At 39.5% G+C, this 24069-nt stretch overlaps 1 protein-coding gene and 1 long non-coding RNA gene across 4 annotated transcripts in view; one reads left to right on the top strand and one right to left on the bottom strand.

Annotated features, from left to right (window-relative positions):
• LOC309845432 overlaps window positions 1–23204 on the bottom strand; it is a 180344-nt gene extending 157140 nt beyond the window's left edge. For both annotated transcript variants that reach the window (XR_014301289.1, XR_014301290.1), the window contains exon 1: window positions 22914–23204. This is a non-coding gene — a long non-coding RNA (uncharacterized lncRNA). The remainder of the gene's footprint in view (window positions 1–22913) is intronic.
• The window catches only part of GLCCI1 (glucocorticoid induced 1), a 101288-nt gene continuing 99178 nt past the window's right edge, over window positions 21960–24069 (top strand). Inside the window, exon 1 of one of the 2 annotated variants that reach the window (XM_082693366.1) lies at window positions 21960–22949. In XM_082693366.1, coding sequence (XP_082549492.1) covers window positions 22505–22949 — 445 coding nt within the window. In that variant the 5' untranslated portion in view covers window positions 21960–22504. Of the gene's footprint in view, window positions 22950–23297; window positions 24063–24069 lie in introns of those variants that run through there. The other variant, XM_082693367.1, reaches the window with a different exon arrangement.

Below are 24069 nucleotides of genomic sequence, written 5' to 3'. Positions count from 1 at the left end.
TTTTTGCCCCCCTAAATAAATACTTCTGGTGATATTTACAAATAAGTCTTCAATCAGTGTGGGAGACAAGTTTAATGGTTTAAAATCCCACTTCTATTTCTCCACCACTTCATAGCAGTTGTAAGTGTAGCATCTTTCACTTAAGGAGTAATTGAGGTTTTTATTCTTTTTTTTTTTTTTTTTAATCTTTTTTTTTTTTTAATCTTTTTTTTTTTTTTAAGATTTTATTTATTTATTTGACAGAGAGAGATCACAAGTAGATGGAGAGGCAGGCAGAGAGAGAGAGAAGCAGGCTCCCCGCTGAGCAGAGAGCCCGACGCGGGACTCGATCCCAGGACCCTGAGATCATGACCTGAGCCGAAGGCAGCGGCTTAACCCACTGAGCCACCCAGGCGCCCGAGGTTTTTATTCTTGATATTGAATTGGGACACCAGACCAAGCCATATCATTTTGCAATTACTGGTTAAGGTCTCTCTAGAAATCTGACTACTACTAAAATGATTTCCCTTAAAAATGTGGAACAATTAACCATTCCAGTTCTGACTAAGATGATTTAAATACATTTAAAAAAATTTTTTTTCAGATTTTATTTGAGAGAGAGCGAGAGAGAGCACTAGAGGGGGGAATAGCAGAGAGAGGGAGAAGCAGAAACCCCTGATGCTGGGCTCTATCCCAGTCCCCTGGGATATGACCTGAGCTGAAGGCAGATACTTAACCAACTGAGCAGTTCTGGCATCCCTGAAATACAGTTAAATAAGTGTATGCCTTTACTACAGAATGAGTGTGTTCCTTCAAAATTCACATATTGAAATCCTACCCTCCAATGTCATGTTATTGAGAAACAGGGCCTTGGGGCCCCTGGGTGGCTCAGTGGATTAAGCCTCTGCCTTTGGCTCAGGTCATGATCTCAGGGTTCTGGGATCAAGCCTGGCATTGGGCTCTCCACTCAGTGGGGAACTGCTTCCCCACTGCCTACTTGTGATTTCTCACTCTGTCAAATTAAAAAACAAAAACAAAATCAAAAACAACAAAAAAAAAAACCTTAAAAAAAAAAAAGAAAAGAAAAGAAAAAAGAAACAGGGCCCTTAAAACAGACACATGAAAAAAATGCTCAACATCATTTGGCATCAGAGAAATACAAATCAAAACCACAAAGAGACACCACCTCACACCTGTCAGAATGGCTAAAATTAACAAGGCAGGAAATAGCAAATTTTGGCAAGGATGTAGAGAAAGGGCAACCCTCTAACACTGTTGGCAGGAATATAAGCTAGTACAGTGACTCTAGAAAACAGTATGGCAGTTCCTCAAAAAGTTTAAAATGGAGCTACCCCATTTACTCCAAGGTTACAAATGTTGTGATTCAAAGGGGCAACTACACCCGAATGGTTATAGCAGCAATGTCCACGATAGCCAAACTATGAGAAGAGTCCAGATGTCCATCAACAGTTAAAGAAGAGGTGGTATATATACACAATGGAATATTACTCCATCACCAAAAAGGATAAAATCTTAGCATTTGCAATGATGTGAGTGGAACTAGAGGTTATTATGCTAAGCAAAATAAGTCAGTCAGAGAAAGACAATTATCATATGGTTTCATGTCTATGTGGAATTTAAGAAACAAAACAGGATAAGAGGGGAAGAGAGGGAAAAATAAGATGAAATCAGAGAGGGAGAAAGCTATAAGAGATTCTTAACTATAGGAAACAAACTGAGGGCTACTGGAGGAGAGGGGACTGTGGGGACAGGGTAACAGGGTGATGGGCATTAAGGAGAGCACGTGATGTGATGAGCACTGGCATATGTGACTGATAAATAATTGAACTCTACATCTGAAACTCATGATACACTATGTTAATTGAATTTAAATAAAATAAGATATATATCAAAAAAGAAGCAAGGTGATTAGGGCATGAGGGTGGAGCCCTCCTAAGTATGCTTAGTGCCCTTCTGATAGTGCCCTTCTGATAGCCCATTCACCCCTTCCCCTACATGAAGACACAGTGAGAAGATAGCTGTGTATGAACCAGGAAGCAGATCCTTACATCTTAGATTTCCCAGCCTTCAGAAGTGTGAGGAGACAATAATAAATGGAGTCACTAGTGTTTTGTCATGGCAGTCTGAACGAAGACAGTCTCCAGGTAAATTATGATATTTGCAAAGAATTTTCTATGTACTTTTTGTTTGTATTATACTGCATAGGGTACATCTAAGTTCAAAGCTATTTTTAATCATAAATAATCTTAAATGCAAATAAAAATGTAGTTCTAAAGTGGTAATATTTTCTTAATATTTCAATCATTTTTAGTAATATAAATATAAGCAAAATGATTAAAGCAAAATTGAATTCTATCATGGCTTTGTTTCCTGTTTTCATTGCTCATTAAACCTTGATAAGTGTGGTAAACGAAATGTACTACATAATTACAATGTGCCACAGATTCCTTTGGACACCACCTACATTAATTGTAAGGCTATTTTTAAAATGAAATGTATATGTGCCGGGGGCTGATAATGAACTTCTAAGATCAGCCACCATCTTCCTCTGCAAAATTATTCTGTTCTTTAGTTTATCAGTAAAGACATAAATACCGAGATGGCTAACATTTATTCAGTACTTACTACGCCCTGGGTACACTGCTAGGAGCTTTACAAGTATTTTACTGAAATCTTTTGCGAACCTTGTGTTATTATAATCTCCATTTTACACACACAGTACAGTGTGCTTAGATGTGTATTTTCTGTGTGCCTTCTGGAAAGAGGGTTTTAGGTAGGGGCTAAATGAACCTGGTGGTTATAAATGATAATTTCAGCATAGTAAGAAATTGCACGAAGGGCCAATTTTATCTCCAGTGATGGGCACACTGACAGTTTGCTCTCAACAATGGGCTCAATGCTATTTAATAAATTGCCCTTATCCTACACATGATTGCATTCATAATACATTATTGTACTTCTATCTTTTAAAACTTTTTCAGAAAATTGCAGTGTGTGGTATGTATAACATTCTTCCTAGTAATATATGTAAGGCCCATATATTCTGGAAAAATGTGAGACCCAGAGTTGAAAATAAAAGTCAGTTGTTTTTCCCACAGGAAACCACTGCTAATGTTCTACATATATTCTCCCATTTGTTTTTATCTTTGCATACATAAATATATATATATTTAAATTCAGTTGGAAATATACCTTATAGCTTGGTTTGGTTTTTCTAATTTTTTAAAATTTGATAATATATCAAAATATTTTCTTATACCATTAAAATTTCTTCCAAATAATTCTAACCACAACACAGAATTCTGTTGTATGGTTATACTCTAATTATTGGACCAATTCCATATTGTCAGACATGTAAATAGGTGGAGAAAACTTCAAACACATCAAGTCTTATTCATGCTTCAGGTATCAGATCTTTAATGATTAAAAAAATAATAATACCAATGTGCCCAGGAAAAGCCTTGAGCTAAATCTCTATCGATCTGAATTTTAATCTAAAATTACAGAGTTGAAGACAGCATCAGAAGAATTTAGTCCATTTTCCTACTTCTGGGTAGGAATATATCCTGGACACAGTTCTCTAGAAACTATTCTTGAATTTAATGAGGGAAGCAAATTCCCAAACCCCTCCCAATGTATTATTACAGAAAGTTGGTGTCAAGAGCACAAGCTTTGGAGGTAAACAGATCCTAGGACCAAATATCAGATAAAGGACTTTGATCTCTGACGTTGATTATTACTTCCTCTCATTTTCAGTTTAAGAATTCCATTGCAGGGTTTCTGCAAGGATTCCACGAGGTAATACAGAGAGTGCCCAGCAAAGTGTAGGTGTTGAACACATGCCAGTTCTTTTTATTTACCTGGTCTCTCTCAAATCTATAACATTTCCTTGCATTCTTTCTACAATGAAAAAACACCCACATAACAATATTTATGGCACTAAATATCCCTGACAACCATTACTAAATCCTCTGAACTGCTTCTCCAAACCAAACTAATTCACTTGACTTTATAAAGTCCACTTTAATAATTCTTTACACATTCAGACTCCTAAATTTTGAGACCCCAAATAGGATAGATCACCATTAGCCTAGTAATGTAGATGGTGAGAATAGGGGCGCCTGGGTGGCTCAGTGAGTTAAAGCCTCTGCCTTCAGCTCGGGTCATGATCCTGTGGTCCTGGGATCCAGCCCAGCATTGGGCTCTCTGCTCAGCCAGGAGCCTGCTTCCCACCCACCCACCTCTGCCTGCCTCTCTGCATACTTGTGATCTGTCAAATAAATAAAGTCCTTATTGAAAAAAAAAAAAAAAAGAAAAGAAACTCCACTATACTTTATATATTGTTACTTGCTGAATTCTTAAGAAGTTATGACGTTATTAACCCAGGTTCCACTTACTGGTTACTACAACCACTGCTTCCCTGTGCTGTCCTTGCTTCTTGACATGGATTCATCTTGCTTAGAAGCAGTTCCTTCATTGTTTCAAGTTGGTTTCATTGACTTGGATCTGCTTTACAAGATCAGACTGTTTGGTTTCAATCAAATGGTCTGATCATCCACATGTGTACTTTAGTCTTATTTTTTTTAAGTTACAGGTGAAATTTAGAGGCAAATGAATTCATACATGCCCCCATAGATCAACAAGAAACCATTACACGTCAGTGTGGCACAGTATAGCCATGCATAGAAATAATGGCTACCTCTTTTGTAAGCAGGTTTCTTTTAACCTGAGTCCAGTAGCACTGAAATTTTCTTCAGTCTTACATGTTTGAGTAGATTTTAGTATCTCATCTGTGTGGATGATGAGTCTGTAGGCTCTGGCTCTGAAAGCTGTAATTACCAATGTTTGAAAGACATCTCTGAGGGTGAGGATATGAAGAAGATAAACCAAAACCAAGATGTATAATTACCACACCCCATCTTCCTGTCAGGAACTTTGGATGGTTAAAAGTACATTAGGACATTTAGACAGGCCCTTGTCCTATCAGGGGGTGTCATCAGGTTGCCCTGAATGTACGTAATCAATCTCTTGGGCAGTAAATGACCTCTTTCGCATACACTATTAGCTCAAAGGTCCTTCAAAGACCAAGGATGGAAAAAAATGCTGCTTTATTACTCAGTGATCATATCCCTGACAATGATTATAAAGGTAATTTTTATTGGGAGGGGGAAATACACTGGGCCTGGAGTCAGGAGACCTCGTTTCCAGTTATGATGCCCTCATATGCTAACTGTGAGCCCAGCAGCTTTCCTCAGTTTCTAAACATGCCTCAATTTTCCCATCTGTAAAATGGAAATAATCACAGAATTGTTACATACAAAGAGATCATAGATATGAATCAAAATACAGGAGATTTCTGTAAAACTCAGGATATAGGAGAGGAAAAAAAATCAGAGTCAGACCATTTCATTGGAAATTTGGTCATCAGTTTCTGCTTTCATCTATGGTTAAATACTGAATATATATATATATATATATATATATATATATGTATATATATATATATATATAATTTCTGAGCATGTTGAATGCATAGCTACAATGTGAGTAGCTAGGACTTGGAAGTGTTGTAAGAAATGACAAGATTTCTTGTCATTGAAAATTAACAAAGCAATTAATCATTTCAAAAGTAAAGATAGCTTAGACCTGACTCACAGTACTTGTGTTCTACCCAGTTTTCTTAGATTTTCTTTAAAGAAAACTTAACAGTTCTGTAAGAACAACTCAAGTGAGACTGGCCCTTGGGTAAAAAAACGTGGGGAACTAAAGCTTCTTTCCTCAATAACATGTTTGAGTGCCTTGTTTACTTTTGTGTTATTAAGTGATACTTAAATAAATACCTTGTTGAGTAATGGTGCAAAACTGAAATTTATTTAGGACACTGCTCCGCCCAAGGTGAGTGATTAAAGCTATGAATGTAAACTAAGTCCCCTTTGGCTCATCTACAGAACTCCATAAGTAGGACTAGAAATGAACAATTGTGTGGGGCATATGACATGGCTGGAGGGGATAATGAGAAAGGCAGGAGAAGTCTCCCTGGAAAAATGAAGAAAGTGTAAAGAGTGGCAGGGAGACTAATAACTGAAAATGGATTCTGACTATAGACAGCAGTATATCAAGTTGATGCAAATTAAGGTGACATGAGATTTGCTTTAAAAAAAAAAAAAAAAAAAGTCTTTTCCCTGAATAGTATAATAACAACCACCTTATTTTAAATGTAGCCAGGAAGGGCTATGTTTGCTCATGTGATCAGGTTTCTGCACTTCCCACACCTGGGGAAGTATCAGCTAATATTGATTCAGCACTAATTTATACCTGATGGTCAGGGCTGACTAGAATAGAAGAGAACTGGTACAAATTAGTGGGGCCCTGGGGTCCTAGAAAGAGGCCTGGGGCCTGACTGTTGTATATCAATACAAATCACCATTTCTGGGAGGGAATGGAAAAAATATTTTAAAGGACCTGAATCTGGTGTGCTAAAGATTCCCTTTAAGAATTTTGGGAATGGATAAAATCAAGTTATGTTTTTAGATTATATTAAGTTTAGTTCATTAATCCAGGAATCTAGCAAACTAGAAGCAGAACAGACTTTAAAATCTCTGACTCATTATTATATTATAAATAATATTAGCCAGTCAGTTCCATTTACCAATTCCTTGATGAAATCCCTGTATTTAAAAAAATCTCAAAACTAGTCTCACATTATGAATATCACTATAATTTTTATTTTTTAAAGATTTTTATTTAGTTATTTGACCCAGAAAGAGAGAGATGGAGAAAGAGTACAAGCAGGGGGAATGGCAGGCAGAGGGAGAGGAAGAAGCAGACTCTCCTCTGAGCAGGGAGTCTGATGGGGGGCTCAATCCCAGGACCATGAGATCATGACCTGAGCTGGGATCAGCCACTTAACCAACTGAGCTATCCAGGCGCCCAATTTTTTTTTTTCCCCCCCAAACCACAGAGTTAGAGACTGTTTCTTTCAAAACTGTTTTCTTTGGATCATTTCCATGAACTGATGTCCATTATCAACATTTCTTTGTATTTGGCTAAAAAGTGAGAAAATATTTGGGGCCTGCAATTAAATTTGGTGGACTTTTATTAATTTCTAATCTATTATTTCCCAGATTTGCCTGATCATAATGATCATTAAAACATAGATAGTCCTACCCTTCCTGCTCCCAGACATGCAAAATTAGACTTTTCAGGAAGGTAGGCTGAAATCTCCATTTTACAGCAAGGACCCCATTTATGCCTCATGATTTACATGTTTGGAAACACAGTTCTGTGTCCTTGTCCTATTCCTCAAACCCCCATCTCCCTTTTCCTCAGGGACTGTGGGCTTTTTCCCATTCCATCCCATCTAAGAAATAAGGTGCATACCTATCAAACACTGAGGCCCTCAATAGCAGTAAATCTCTGTGGCAGCAGCCGTGGACAGCATCTACAGTCTTGGGCAGGGAGGTGATGGAATAGAGATGGAGGTGTGGTTTGGAGAAGCATTTCTAGAGACCCTGACCCTCCCCTTGGTGACCGTTGTAGATGACTTTGCTGCCTCCTGCAGTGGCCACACTCAACCTCCCTTTGTGCTACATAAAATTTTTCTTAACCTCCAATCTTCTATCTCCCAGTGGGGAAAAACATTGTCCCTTTTTGTCAAATTTGTGCTCCTGATCAAATTCTCTACTACCTCATGGAAGCCAAAACTATGAATACTCCTCCTCACTCAAACCTTTCTTTTTCTTTTTTTTCTTCTTCTTCTTTTTTTTTTTCTCCTTTGGGTTCTTTGGCTTATCGGCATAGCAATAGACATTATTTTTAGACTAAACCAACATATGTTTTCTTGGTCTCTGTTGAACCCCACAATCCCATTTTCATTCATGCCTTCTTTTTACTGTCAAATTTCTCAAAAAGAACAGTCTACATTGGTCATATCTTCTTTCTTAATCTTCTCATGAACACAACTGTAACCTTGCTTCCACAGAGCCACATTTTATAGATACTGTCATTTTGGAGATTACCAGTGTAGAGATCCAATGACTTTTTGTGTAGCCCTTAACCTTCTTATCCATTCAGTAGCATTTGATATTGCTGATAACCCTATATTTTTCAAAACTTAATCAATTGGTGGTAATTTAATTATAAGAACAGAAATCTACTCAAGTAATTGAAACAAGGGGGACTTTAATATAAGACTGCAGAAAGCTTTCCCACAGAATGTGTAATAGGTTGGTACGAGGATTGGAATCAGGAAAACTGGGAAGCTATCAGTAACCAATGAAGTCTTAACAAATAATTATTGATCACCTCTCATATTCTAGGCACTGGCTAGGTGTTAAGTACTGAACAGAAGAGACAAGGCCCCTGACCTTAGAGACTTTACAATCTAGTTGGGAGGCTTACTATAAGCAAGCAAACAAGCAAGTATTTACAACTTGTGATGAACATTGCGAATGAAACAGACTTGCTTTATGATAGATTATTGCAGGTTATTACTGATAGGTGAGGACTCAAAAGATACTCTGAAGGCATGACATTTAAACTGAACCATGAAGAATGTAAGGAAGCCACTCAGGGAAACTGAGGAATGTGAAGAATGTGGAAGGAGTGTTTCAGGTTGAAGATAACCTGTGTGAAGACCCTGTAGTAGCGTTTTGGAATAAGTAAAAGGAGGCCACTGTGGCTGGAACTGAAAAGGTGAGGCAGAGAACAGAGAAAGATTAGCCTGGGCAAGGAGACTGAAGCTAGAACAGGCCAGGACTTTTAAGTAAGCAGAGAATCAATTAAACAAGGCATGAGTAGAAGTGGAAAGACCAGTTGGCAACTGTAGCAGTAGCTCCAGTAAATAATGATGGTAGTTTGTGGACTAATGTAGCAGCAAAGAATACGGAGAAAAGGGGATGGATTAGACATCAAATGAGAGGACAAGCTGACAGGTTGGAGTTGAAGAGGAAAGGAGAGTGAGGAATCAGAAATATTGCTCAGGTCATGTTATTTAAAATAACTGGGTGGAAAATAACTGGGTGATACCCTTTACTGAAGTGGGGGGAAAATACGGGTAGAACTTCTTTTTGATGGAGGGGAAAGCAGGAATAAAGAAATGACGATTTCAGTTCTTTCAGATATTCATGGAAACTTGACATATCAGATAGGCAATAGAATGCTGAATTTGGAGGAAATGTCTGGGCTGGAGAGATTAATTTGGGAGTTGCCAGCATTTTAGAGTATTTAATATCATGGGAATGCTTGAGATTACAAAGAAGAAAGGAGAAGATAGAGCCTGATTTTTAGAGGGGATTGGAGGGAGAAAAATCCTTGAAGGACACTGAACGAGACTGGTTAGAAAAGTAGGAGGCAGAAATACATACTTAGCAATAATTACTTTGAATGTAAATGGACTTAACACCCCAGTCAAAAGACATAGGGTGATGAACGGGTGAAAAAGCAAACCCATCTATATGCTGGCTACAGGAAACTCATTTCAGACCTAAAGACACATGCCAGGGGTGCCTGCATGGCTAAGTTGGTTGAATGGCTGAGCCTGGATTTTGGCTCAGGTCATGAGTTCTGAAATTCCCCTGGAATAGAGCCCTGCAACAAACCAACATTCCTTGGGAATTCTGCTTGAAATTCTCTCTCTCCTCTCTCTGCTCCTTCCCCATTGCTCTCTTACTCTCTGAATAAATAAAAATGCAAATAAAATCTTTAAAGACACATGCAGATTGGAAGTGAAAGGATGGAGAAACATTTATTGTGCAAATGACTGTCAGAAGAAAGCTGGGGTAGCAATACTTCTATTAGACAAAATAGTCCTTAAAGATTGTTAACAAGAGACAAATAAGGACACAATGTAATAATAAATGGAAAAATCCAACAAGAAAATATCAATTGTATATATTTATGCACCCAACACAAGAGATCCAAATACATAAAACAGTTAATAAACACACATAAAGGAACTGATAATAATACAGTAATAGTAAGGGATTTTAACACCCCATTTACATCAATGGACTGAGCATCCAAACAGAAAATCAATAAGGAAACAGTGACTTTGAATGACACACTAGACCAGATGGATTTAACAGATATCTTCAGAACATTCCTTCCTAAAACAGCAGAATACACATTCTCTTCAAGTGCACAGACAATGTTCTTTAGAATAGATCACATATTAAGCCACAAAACAAGTCTCAACAAATTCAAAAAGAATGAAGTCATATCAAAAATAGCTAAGTCATATCACGCATCTTTCCTGACCACAACACTATGAAACTACAGGTCAACCACAATAAAAAATCTGGAAAGACCACAAATACAAGAAGGTTAAATATCATGCTACTAAACAGTGAATGGGTCAACCAAGAAATCATAGAGGAAATCAAAACGTACATGGAGAAAAATGAAAATTAAACCACAGTGTATAAAATCTTTGGGATACACCAACAGCAGTTCTAAGAGGGAAGTTTATAGCCATACAGGCCTACCTCAGGAAACAAGAAAAATCTCAAAAAAACAATCTGATCTTACACTTAAAGGAGTAGAAAAAGAACAAACAAAATCCTAAATCAACAGAAGGAAGGAAATAATAAAGATTAGGGCAGAAATAAGTGATTTAATAAATAAATGATTCATTTTCTATTATAGAAACTTAAAAAACCCAATAGAACAGATCAATGACACTAGGAGCTGGTTCTTTGAAAAGATCAACCAAATTGAGAAACCCCTAGCCAGACTCATCAACAAACCAAACCAATCAACCAAACAAGGGAGGACTCAAAATCATAAATACAAAAGGAGAAATAATGAAGGATACCACAGAAATACAAAGGAATATTGTGAAAAATTATATGCCAAAAAATTGCACAACCTAGAAAAAAAATGGATAAATTCTTAGAACCATATAACCTACGAAAAGCAGGAAGAAATAGAAAACATGAACAGACATACTAATAGCAATGAAATTGTATCAGTAATCAAAAAACTCCCAACAAACAAAAGTCCAGGATCAGTTAGCTTCACAGGTGAATTCTACTGAACATTTTAAGAAGCGTTTATATCTATTCTTCTCAAACTGTTCCAAAAATAGACGAGGAAGGAAAACTTCCAAATTCCTTTTATGAAGCCAGCAATACTCTGATACCAAAACTGGATAAAGACACCACAAGAAAAGAGAACTACAGGCCCATATCGCTAATGAACATAGATGCAAAACCCTCAACAAAATACTGGCAAACTAAACCTATAATACATTTAAAAACATAATTTACCATGATCAAGTGAGATGTATTACCAGGATGCAAGTGTAGTTCAATATTCACAAGTCAATCAATGTGATACATCACATTTGTACAAAAAAAAGAATAAAAACCATAGGATCATTTCAATAGATGTAGAAAAAGCATCTGACAAAGTATAACATCGATTCATAATAAAAACCCTCAACAAAGTAGGTTTAGATAGAACATACCTCAACATAATAAAGCCTTATCTGAAAAACCCACAGCTCATATCAGACTCAATGGCGGAGAAACAGAGCTTTTCCGTAAGGTCAGGAACAAGACAAGAATGTCCACTCTCACCACTTTTATTTCAACATAATACTGGAAGTCTAGCCACAGCAATCAGAAAATAAAAAGGAATAAAAGTCTTCCCAATTGGTAAGGAAGAAGTAAAATTTTCACTACTTGCAGAGGACATGATACAATGTATAGAAAACTCTAAGACTCCACCAAAAAAAAAAAAAAAAAAAAAAACTACTAGAACTGATAAATGCATTCAATAAAGTCACAGGATACAAAATGTAAAAAGATCCATAACATTCCTATACTCTAATAATGAAGCAGCAAAGTGATATTAAGGAATCTATCCCATTTATAATTGCACCAAAAAAATAAAATACCTAGGAATAAACTTAACTAGACCTAAAACTATAAAACACTGAGGAAAGAAACTGGAAATGACACAAAGAAATGGAAAGACATTGCATGCTTATGGATTGGAAGAGTATGGTTAAAATATCTATGCTACCGAAAGCAATCCACAGATATAATACAATCCCTATCAAAATACCAAGAACATATTTCGCAGAACTAACCCTAAAATAACCCTAAAAAATAAAATAACCTTAAAATCAGAAAAGAATCAGAAAAGACCCAAATGGCCAAAGCAATCTTAAGAAAAGCAAAGCTGGAAGAATCACAATTCCATACTTCAAGTTATATTACAAAGCTATAATAATCAAAACAGTATGGTACTGGCACAAAAATAGGTACATGGGTCAATAGAACAGAACAGAAAGCCCAGAAACAAATCCACAATTATATGGTCAATAAAGCTTCAGTGAAAGAGGCAAGAATATGCAATGGGAAAAGGCAAATTCCTCAACAAATGGTGTTGCAAAAACTGGACAGCGACATGCAAAAAGATGAAACTGGACCACTTTCCTACAGCATACACAAAAGTACACTCAAAATGGAATAAGGACCTAAATGTGAGACCTGAAACTATAAAAATCCTAGAGAAGAGGACAGGCAGGCATTTATTCGACATTGGCCTTAGCAACATCTCCTTAGGTATGTCTCCTGAGGCAAAGGAAACAAAAGCAAAAATAAACTTTTGGGACTACATCAAAATAAAAAGCTTCTGCAGAGCAAAGGAAACAACCAACAACACTAAAAGACAATCTACCAAATGCGAGAAGATATTTGCAAATGACATATCCCATCAAGGGTTGTATCCAAAATCTATAAAGAACTTATAAAACTCAACACCCCGAAACCAGATAATCCAAATAAAAAATGGGCAGAAGACATGAACAGACATTTTGCTAAAGAAGACATAGAGATGGCCAACAGACACATGAAATAATGCTCAAAATCACTCATCATCAGGAAAATGCAAATCAAAAACACAATGAGCTATCACTCACACCCCTCAGAATGGCTAATAAAAAAAATCAAGAAACAAGTGTTGATGACAATGTAGAAGAAAGGAACTTTCATGCATTGTTGGTAGGAATGAAAAGGTGCAGCCACTGTGGAAGACAGTATTCACGTTCCTCAAAAAAATTCAAGATAGAACTACCCTATGATCCAGTAATCACACTACTGGGTATTTACCCAAAGAATATGAAAAGGGATACATGCCCTCCTATATTTATTGAAGCATTATTTACAATAGTGAAACTATCAAAGCTGCCTAAGTGTTCATTGACAGAGGAATGGATAAAGAAGGTAGTGTGTTTGTGTGTGTGTGTGTGTGTGTGTGTGTGTGTGTGTGTGTGTGTGTGTGTAAAATGGACTATTATTCAGCCATTTAAAAAAAGAACAAAATCTTGCCATTTGCAACATGGATAGAGTTAGGGAGTATGATGCTGAGTGAAATAAGTCCATCAGAGAAAGACAAATACCATATGATCTCACTCATATGTTCAATAAAACAGTTGAACAAAGGATAAAAAAAGAGACAACCCAAAAAACAGACCCTTTACTACAGAGAACAAATAGATGGTTACCACAGGGGAGGTCGGTGGGGGCAGGGGGAATCAGTGAAATAGGTGATGAGGATCAAAGAACACACTTAACAAAATGAGGGCTGATTAATGTATAGAATTGTTGGATCACTGTACACCTGAAACTAATATACCACCATATGTTAACTACACTGGAATTAAAGTTTTAAAAAATTAAGGATAAAAAAGAGAAGAGAAAGAGAAGGAAAGAAAAGTAGAAGGAAAGAAAAGTAGAAGGAAAGAAAAGTAGAAGGCAGACCAAGCAGTTGCAGTTAGACTCCAATAGAAAAGACCTTTTGTCAAAAGTTGAGCCTGACCAGCTATGTTGAAAGCTGCTAAGAGTTGGATTAGGATGAGGTCCAAGGAATATTGATTGGGTTTGGCAATATGGAGGCTGTTGACAACATTGATTAGCCATTTTCAGTGGCATGTGTGGATAGAAGCTAATAAGCACATTGAACAGGAAATCAGAGTTAACTTATAGAAAATTTTCTCAAGAAGCACTGCTATGAAGGGATCAGGGAATTAGGGCTACAGATGGAAAGGGATAAAACAAGAACCTTTATTTTCCTTTATTTAAAAATGTTCCAGTGCAACTTGTTCATACATATTTGGATAATGAACAAAAGGGAGAGGAAGAGGGGTACGTGGGTGGCTCAGTGGGTTAGAGCCTCTGCCTTCGGCTCAGGTCCTCGGGTAGAGCCCCGCATCAGGCTCTCTGCTTAGCGGGGAGCCTGCTGCCCCTTCTCTCTCTCTGCCTGCCTCTCTGCCTACTTGTGATCTCTGTCTGTCAAATAAATAAATAAAATCTTAAAAAAAAAAAAGGGAGAGGAAGAAGGGAAGGAATTTAAATCACAAGTAGAGAAAATGACTCTCGGTAGGAGGGGAGATAATGCATCACTTATAATCGAAAGGAAAGGGAAATTGGGCCAAATGTCAAAAGATTTGTAGTCTTGATGGTAGGGTTATTCTGGAGTTCTATCACGAGAGACAGGTGTGAGGATGCTTTTAGATGACTGAAAAAAAGGGGGGGGGGAGCATGACATGAAATAATCATCTTGTGTAACCGAACATACTTTCTACTCCTATTTCTCCCCCTCCCACCAAACTTATCTTCAGAAACACCAAACACTCTCCATTGTATTAAGAAGGACTTCCTTTCTGCCTTCTTTTCTAGTTAATTTTGCCCTTAATTCTCTTGTCCTTTATTTCTACACTTTTCTCCCTTGTCAACTTAATTTGTGCCCCTGGCTTCAAATACCATGTATACGTGAATACCCCAAAATCCAGATCTCTGCTGTTCTCAACTTCACTATCATTTAGAAACTACCTTCAACAAATTTTTTTTCCTCTTTTTACTTCTTGTATCTATATGAGATAGTCCATGTTAACCAAACTTATGGTGGTAATCATGATGAAATACATATATGTAAATCCAATCTTTATGCTGCAGACCTTAAACTTATCCCAAGCAGTATGTCAGTTATATCTTAATAAGACAAAGAAAACACTGCCTCCACTTGAATAGCCTCTTGTTATTTATAGCTGAATTCATAATTATCTTCTCACCAAACCTACCCATTTTCCTGGCTGCCCTGTTGAACCCACTACTATCCTGCCAGCAGTACAATACCAAAGCTTTGGAGTTGTCTGACCTACTTTCAAGGTCTATCAGTTAAGAAGGTCCATCACTTTCATCGTTTCCTCCTGTCCACATCCTATGTCATTTCCCTCTCATTCCATAAACTCATGTGGATTATTGTCTGCTAAATCATCTTCCAGTCTGCAGGTTAAAAACTGCCCTTACATCAATCTTCACCAAGCACAGCTCCACTCATGTTCCCCCCACCCACTCAAGAATCTGACAGCTTCTCACTGCATATCTTTCATATCTTATTATCATTAACATATCGTTCATTAACAAGCAACCAAGGTAGACTGCCCAATTGTCTGCTAACATATCTTGTGCCTTCCTAATGACAAGACTTCCTCATATTCTTCTTCCTGATGCCTTTCCTCAAAAGTGGTCCTTCCTTCCCATCACTTCCACATTATTTCATTGACATCTCTCCTCTCGAATACATGTTCCTGCATTATTTTTGCCTTGATTTTAGGCTTAGCTTTTTGCCTCTGGTAGACCACAATTTACCAAAGAGTGAGAACAGTGTTGCCCTACAGAGTATACAAAGTGTCTGACACTCTGAAGACACTTAATAAGGAACTTGAGGAGGCCTGCTGCTAGCGATGTGCTAATAAACCTTCATATAGGCCAACCAGATGTATTAGCACAGCCCTTTTCAATAGGATGCTGAGTAGGACACTGAAAATTGTGCGCTACATAGACCTTAAAAGAATAAGAAACTTCTCTCATCAAGCACTGCTGATGAATTGATTGCACCCTAACAACGATGCCTCAACTCACTCATGTAGTAAAAAGTAAAATTCAGACACCTAAGAGGAAATTAATCCAGGACACATTTTGATCATTCTAAAGTCTCATAAAAATACAAAATAACACTATGATAATCAAGCATACTTTCTTCACGGGACTACAACTCTTCTCATGCATTGTTGACACCATGTTTGGAACTAAAACAAATAGAATGCCACAGCGTGGAAAGAGAATATTTGCAGTTTCATTGGTCCCCACATCTTTAGCCTCTGCAAATTCTGCCTTTGCACAATATAGTCTTTTAGTTAAAAGATAAAAGTCAACTTATATATCAGCTTAAAGAATGTGCCCCTAGCATTACAGTTGGCTACAGAAATTGCTGTGGAAATGAAAGCTCATCCTCATCACTATTTTGTATACTTACTCTTTTGATATTTACTCTTTAAAAATAAAATATCCCCTATTTCCATTGCTTCTTTTGAACTTCTTTTAGAAACCAAACATAGGGGAAAAGCTCCCTGATTTCAAGGATTTTATGGATATGACAACCAAAGTACAAGAGCAAAGTAAAACCAAAACAAGTGGAACTACATTAAACTAAAAAGGCTTCTGCATGGCAAAGGATGGGCAAAGGACTTAAACAGAGACTTTTTCCAAAAAAGATATTCACATGGTTAGCAGATATATGAATGTTCAACATCATTAGTCATCAGGGAAATGCAAATCAAAACCACAATGAGATACCACCTCACACTTGTTAGAATTTCTTTTTCAGAAAAGAAAAGATAACAAGCGAGGGTGAGGATGTGAGAGAAGGGAACCCATGAGCACTGTTGGTGAAAATGTAGAGTGGTATAGCCACTATGGCAAAAAGTATGGAAATTCCTCAAAAAGTTAAGTTAAAAGCGGAACTGCCATGTAAATCCCACTTTTGGATATTTTTCCAAAGAAAATGAAATGAGTATCTCAAAGAGGTATTTGCAATCCCATGTTCATTGCAGCATTATTTACAATAACCAGGACATGGAAACATATATAAAGTAGACCTAATACAATGTAATATTATTTAGTCATTTAAAAAAAATCCTGCCAGGGCGCCTGGGTGGCTCAGTGGGTTAAGCCGCTGCCTTCGGCTCAGGTCATGATCTCAGAGTCCTGGGATCGAGTCCCGCATCGGGCTCTCTGCTGAGCAGAGAGCCTGCTTCCCTCTCTCTCTCTCTGCCTGCCTCTCCATCTACTTGTGATTTCTCTCTGTCAAATAAATAAATAAAATCTTTAAAAAAAAAAAAATAAAAAAAATAAAAAAATTAAAAAAATCCTGCCATTTGTGATTACATGGATGAAACATGAGGGCATTTTGCTAAGTGAAATAAGTCAGATGCAGAAAGACAAATACTACATATTCTCACTTACATGTGGCATTAAAAAAAAATTTATTAAACAGAACAGATCAGTGTTCACTGAGAGCAAGGGTGAGGAGAGAGGGAAATTGGTGAAGGTGGTCAAAAGATACAGATTTCCAATCATAAAATGAATAAATTCAGGAGCTATAATATACAGTGAGGTGATTGTAAATAATAATACTATACTGTATATTTGAGAGTTGCTAAGAAAATAGGTTTTAAAAGTTCTCACCACACACACAAATGTAACTGTGAGGTAATAGATGTTAAATAACCTTATTGTGTTAATCATTTTGCACTATACATCTATATAGTGCAAAATCATTACATTGTATACCTTAAACTTACACAATCTTATGCCATTATATCTCAGGGAAATATGTCATTCTTTATCTAGGGAAAAACAAAGCAAAATTTTTGTTATTTACATAAAATGTTTCTTTCTACTTAAATATAATTTTTTCAGTTCCTTTATACAGGCCTCTTGGGAATAACTGTTCCTAACAGTGAGAGAGAACGGACTAGAAATCAGCAGATGTCATTCCCTAACTGTCCTCAAATGTGCTTCTCTGTCAATTTCACTTAGTTATTTTTTTTTTCTGCAAATTTCAACTGCCTTTTTCACCGTCCACTTCCAACCTCTGATGAGCCTCCAATATCCACTAGGACTAATACTTTTCACTTTGCCTAAGGACCAGAATACAAAATATGCTTTCTTTTTGAACACCAACCCCAATATAAATATCTGTAGGGTTTATAGGAGCCACACGGTACACTTTTCTACTCTGGCTAAATCTTTTCAGCAGCTCTACCTATGGTTATATTTATTTTTGTGATAAAAGCACAGTTTTGGTTCAACAAGCACTTGTTAAAATTTGCAACTCTTTCAATGATATTGAGCAAATATCGATTGTCTACCATGTACCAAGCACTGTTGCGAAGATTCAGCAGTTATAAATTAAAAAGTCTTGCTTTCATAGCTCTTATATTCTAGACAGACAGAACAAAAAGTAATTATAATACATAACAGGCTGGATTGTGATAGGTTTTCTGGAAAAAAAAAAAAAGTAGGGTAGAGAATAGGAAATGCCTAGGGTGCTTGCAATTTTAACAAGGGTTTTCAGAAAAGCTCTCGTTGTGAAGGTGGTGACCTGAGTTCTGAGCAAAGAACTGGTGGAAATGAGGGAGCAAGCCATGTGGGTATCTGGGGCAAGAACTTTTCAGGCAGAGGGAAGACCTAGTGCAAAGGCGCACGTAGGCTGTCACAAGCAGTAAGGAGTATTACTGTAAGCATCTGCCAGGGACAAAAATTCAGGCAAGGCTTTTTTTGTTGTTGCTATAAAGAATCCACCGACAAGAGAGTTTAATCAGCTTAAGATGAACATCAGTGCAGATCTGTTTAGTGTTCTCTCTCAGCCATGACCTCATTGCTAATACTGACAGCCTGGCCTGACTCTTAAATTTGGATGAACCTTGGACATGCAGCCTGGCAAACCTGGATGAAACCAGAAAAGAGAGATAGCCTTGTAGGCCCAATGCTTCTTTACCTCATTTTCTCTCCACTTGGGGCTGCATATTAATCATATGTAGCCACTGATTCCAAGTTTTAATTTAATCTAAAATATGTCCACTACTATATATGAATAAGAAATAAATATAATAGAAGGCTCAAAGGCTCAAAGGAGCCAATGGTGGATTTCTGTCCCACTGACAGCCAAGACATAAGGCTACTGAGGACAAAGGTGGTTCCCTTGCCACCAAATTGTTTTCTCAATGTTGTTTTCTTCTAGTCAGAGCAACATAGGAAAGAGGTCATTACTAACATTAAGTCTCATATAGAGTGTCCCACTTAGATTCAACCAATACCCTGGACTTTTCCATCCCATAGCTAACACAGTAGTTTAACAGAGCCTCTAGCTGAGCAATCCATACCTCCTTCTATGGGTTTTCCAATTTGCTGAGGAGAACATTTTCATTCTTTCTTTCTTTCTTTTTTTTTTAGGAGAACATTCTCTTAAAGTTTATACCCTGAGAGACTATCCCACCATTGATAAGAATAAAACAATATTAAACATTATTAAGAACTCAACAAATGGACATCTGAAATCAGGGTTTAGTTTATTTTAGCCCACATTTGATTTGTTTGGAGACTGAATTCCTCGCACATGAGGATCAGTACTTATTTCACAAGAATAAAGGTTTAAGAGATGACCAAGATTTCTTTAGCAAAGAGAAGCTGATTGAACATCCACATAGGTCATGATGACTTATAAATAACTAAAAATAGGATTTTAAGATCAGAGTAGTTCTCGGTGTGGGTCATTCAGATTTGCTCTAGATGCCTGATTTAATTGGCTATGCTAGATTGAAAGACATAGGAAGCCTTTAAAATATGGCTAGGCATGTGGTTTTAGATCCAAATCAAGTATTGATCATAATCACTGTGGCTTGGTATACATTTAGAATTATTGTAATTTAATGTGTTGAGGTTGTTCCATATTTATATTTAGGAGTGGCCAGAGAGGACATTTCTATAATGAAACTATGCTGTAATCAAATCAACAACTTAGTAATTTACTGGCTTTTTAAAAAATTTCACATTTTAATATGTCAAGGTTTTTGTTTTTGATATTCTAATGTCATTGCAAAGAAGCTACTTTTTCCTCATGAAAGAAATCAATTTCCTAATTAATGAAGAGTCTTTAATTTTGGATGGAAAAACAATTATACCAAATTTGAAAGAGTATTTATTTTATGTATAACTAAAATACATGTTATTGTGTAAAGAAAAACGCATAGGTAGGCTATCTTCACTTGTAAAATTTCTTTTGAACTAATGGGAACTTATCTTACGCAGGAGATTCTTGGAATGTTGTAAATACTCTATCGTCATATAGTCACAGCCTTAAGCTGTGATGTGCTAGGCTTACTCACAGATTCAAGTTAGTTCACCTAAGTTGGGTTCTTAGCTTCCTTCTTAACTAGCTAAGTTATCTCGGGCAAGACCTTTAACATTTTTGTGCTTTAGCTGAGAACATAATGGGAATGATAATAATAGTACCTACCTTGGAGATTATAGTAAAGCTAAATGAGTTAGCTCTACTATAACATTCTAATTTTTTAAAAGATTTATTTATTTGAGAGAGACAGCGAGAGAGAGCATGAGTGGGGAGGAGAAGGAAAAGTAGACCCCCTCCAAGCAGGGAGACCAATGCAGGGCTCCATCCCAGGACCTTGGGACCATGACCTGAGCCAAAGGCAGATGCTTAATGACTGAGCCACCCAGGTGCCCTTGGGGTTCACCTACTTTTTACAGAAGCTAGTATGCTTTCTGGACTCAGAGCACAAGGAAGCAGAGAGGGATGACTCCTCTAAGTGAAACTAAACCCTGCATATAGGGCCCAAAATCACAGGAAGTTTTTCCAGTATGGGCAGACACCAAGAGCAGACCAATATGATAACTCTCTCTCTTATTATATCATGGAAATCAATGGAGAGTATCTGAGGTAGACCCTTAAATGAACTGTCCCTGCATAAGGTTTAAAACCTTGGTTTACTATGGGGTAAAGTTTGGTTTTTGATAGTTACCCAAAATCTTCGTATTTCTTCAGTTTCATTGCAGAACAACAACTAAATTTACCACAGTGGATTGTTACTTTAAGTCTGGTATTTATTTCTCCCAAGAGACCATCTGCTTCTGGGGAAAGGCAACAGGGTGTCCTCCATTAATACATCTAACTGATGGTGTAATGATGTACGATTCCTTATTAACCCTTGCAATTCGGTTACTGTCTTGGAACAAAAGATTTGATTCTCTTTCCACTGCATAACCACAAACCTAAAGATAGACTTTTATAAAAATGTTGACCTGTGGGGGCACCTGGGTGGCTCAGTGGGTTAAGCCGCTGCCTTCAGCTCAGGTCATGATCTCAGGGTCCTGGGATCGAGTCCCGCATTGGGCTCTCTGCTCAGTGGGGAGCCTGCTTCCTCCTCTCTCTCTGCCTGCCTCTCTGCCTACTTGTGATCTCTGTCTGTCAAATAAATAAATAAAATCTTAAAAAAAAAAAAAAAGTTGACCTGTGGTTCAATCCAGCTTCTAGACTTTGCTTTTGATGCCCTGAAGTTCTTTTGATCAATTAGTCTGTTTGCCACAAAAACTCACATTACCAAAGTTAGAGGGGGAAAGGGTGGATTCTTCTGGTACCAACTCTAAAACGTCCCAACAGAACAGGTGTACTTAAAAAGTAGAGTGAGCCTTAAGCGTCGTTTATCTCAAGTTGTACAACCGGTGCAGGGCGGGGGAGCCCTCGCTACTGGCTTACCCGGGTGTGCGTGTGTCTTTGGGTGTTGGGGCACGCGCAGGACACTCACGAAAAGGGCAGCCCAATCAAACTCTCGCTCTCACCTCAAAGGCTGTCAACTCTCACGCCTCTCCCAGCGCGCACAGCCAGCCCCCGCTTCACTCTTCCACTCCCTCACGCCCAGCCTCCAAAGTAGCATGCACCACTGTCATTGGTAAGTCCTCCTCTCACTCCTACTCCACAACCAATCACTCGAGTTCTGATGGGGAGCGGCGGAGCCAATGGGAATGCTCGTTGCGGCAGCTGCCGGGTCCGATCGCCGGGAGGCGGGGCCGGGGGCGGGGTGCGGGTGGGGAATCAGTTGCCATTTGGAGTGAGGAACTGGCGGAGGCGGCGGCGGCGGTGTTTGCGGTGGCGCGGGATCCGCGGAGAGCCAAACACCTCGAGGCCCTTTCCTCAGGTCTCGATCCGCAGAAGCAGGGGTCCGGGCCCTCCCAGCAGTTGCCGGGCGATCCCGCGCGTGCAGCCCCGCGAGGCAGCGAGCGGCCCCCGAGGCTGCGTGATCCGGACTGTTGCCCCTCTCCCCTGTCAGCGCGATGCCCGGGGCGGCGGCGGCTCCGGGCTCCTTGCGGCCCCAGCCGTGACCGCCACACGGAGCCCGGCCCGGCGGTTGGGGCCGTTGGGCGTTTGTTTTCGCAGCCTTCCCCTCCCCCCTCGCCGAGGCGGCGGGGGTGCGCGTTGGGAAGGGGGAGCCGAGAGACTCCTCCTCCTCCCCGATACCCCCGCCCCTCCCCCTTACACACTCGCACGCACTATCGCGCCGGCTCCCACACGCTCGCGCGCCTCCCGCTCTGAGCCTCCGTGTCGGCCGGCGTCGTCCCGGGCCCTCGGAGCCACCATGTCCACTGCCTCCTCCTCCAGTTCCTCTCAGACCCCTCATCCCCCGCCGCAGAGGATGCGGCGCAGCGCCGCGGGCTCCCCGCCCGCCGCCCCCTCCGCCGGCAGCGGGAACGGTGCGGGCGGCGGCGGCGTGGGTTGCGCCCCGGCTGCGGGAGCCGGCCGGCTGCTGCAGCCCATCCGCGCCACGGTGCCCTACCAGCTCCTGCGGGGCAGCCAGCACAGTCCCACGCGCCCACCCGCCGTCGCCGCCGCCGCCTCGCTGGGCAATCTCCCGGGGCCCGGCGCGGCCCGCGGCCCCAGCCCACCCAGCCCGACGCTGCCGCCGGCCGCGGCCCCGACCGAGCAGGCGCCGCGGGCCAAGGGCCGCCCGAGACGGTCCCCCGAGAACCACCGGAGGAGCAACTCACCTGAGAGACGGAGCCCCGGCTCGCCCGTGTGCAGAGGTAGCGAGCCCAACCCTTCCGTCTTCCCGGGCTGCGTCTTCCCCGACGGTTCCCTCCGTGGAAACTTCAGCCTCTCCGGGCTTCTCTTTGCTAGTGCATTACCGAAGGTGTGAAAGTGGCTTTGGGAATCTCACCTCCCTGCGGTCGCTGCGGGGCTTGGAGGAGCGAACTGCAAAGCAACTTTTATTTGACCCACATGCCGCCCCTCAGATTTTATCTTCCATCACACGCCTGCATCGAAAGGTTTTTCAGTTTGAGCTGATTAGCTCACTCATGTGTTTGCTGTTGGTAGCGGGGGAAGGAGGAGCTGGGCGAAACACTTAAAAATACACGCACACAAACTCTGGCAGCCGATAAGGTGGTGGTTGTAATCTACAGCCTCTTTGTGCTTTCCTACAAAGTTCCTAACGTGTCTGTGACCACTGGAATATATATATATATATATATTTTTTTTTCTTCATTTTTGGAAGGGTGATGGCATTAGTTTTGATATAAGGATATCATAAGGATATGTTGGCTGTGTAGAGGAGACAGTTTTGGATATGCAGTTGAAGTGTAGTGTTTTGGTGGTGGTTTGGTTTGGTGGTTTTTTTGTGTGTGGGGGGGTCTCCCTGTTTATTCTACTTTATATAGTCATACGCATCAGAGCAGTACTTCATTGGAAATCATCTCTGCCCAACTTAAGATTTTCATGGTAAATTTCCAAAGACCTATTTGTGGAGTGTGCTCACTCTTTCCTTCCATTTTTAAGTACACTTAACAGTTCAGCTGAGCTGTTAAAGGATCTCAAGTTTCTTTTTTGTTAGGTGTCAAAGGTAATGGTAAGCTAGGGGATGCTGTCGGCTTCCCTTAATGTTTTGTGTTTTGGTTTGGTTTTGTTTATGTCTGGGGACACAGTGCATGATCTAGTTGGGTCCTGGGGGAGAAAAGGAAGATTAGCCAAAACAGGGACTTAAAGCTCATAAGGGAGAGTGGAGTAGCTAATATAATTAGATACCAGGCTAGAGCTACAGATGCTGCTGCTGCTGCAGCATTGTAGAGACAACTGATCATACCGAGTGGAAAACTCTCTGCTTGGAAGGGAAATACTGTGGAGCTCTGTATGTTGATGTGGTATGTG

The sequence above is a fragment of the Mustela nivalis genome (assembly GCF_964662115.1).
Source record: "Mustela nivalis genome assembly, chromosome: 12".
NCBI lineage: Eukaryota > Metazoa > Chordata > Mammalia > Carnivora > Mustelidae > Mustela > Mustela nivalis.
This window is presented reverse-complemented; position numbering and strand designations above follow the sequence as displayed.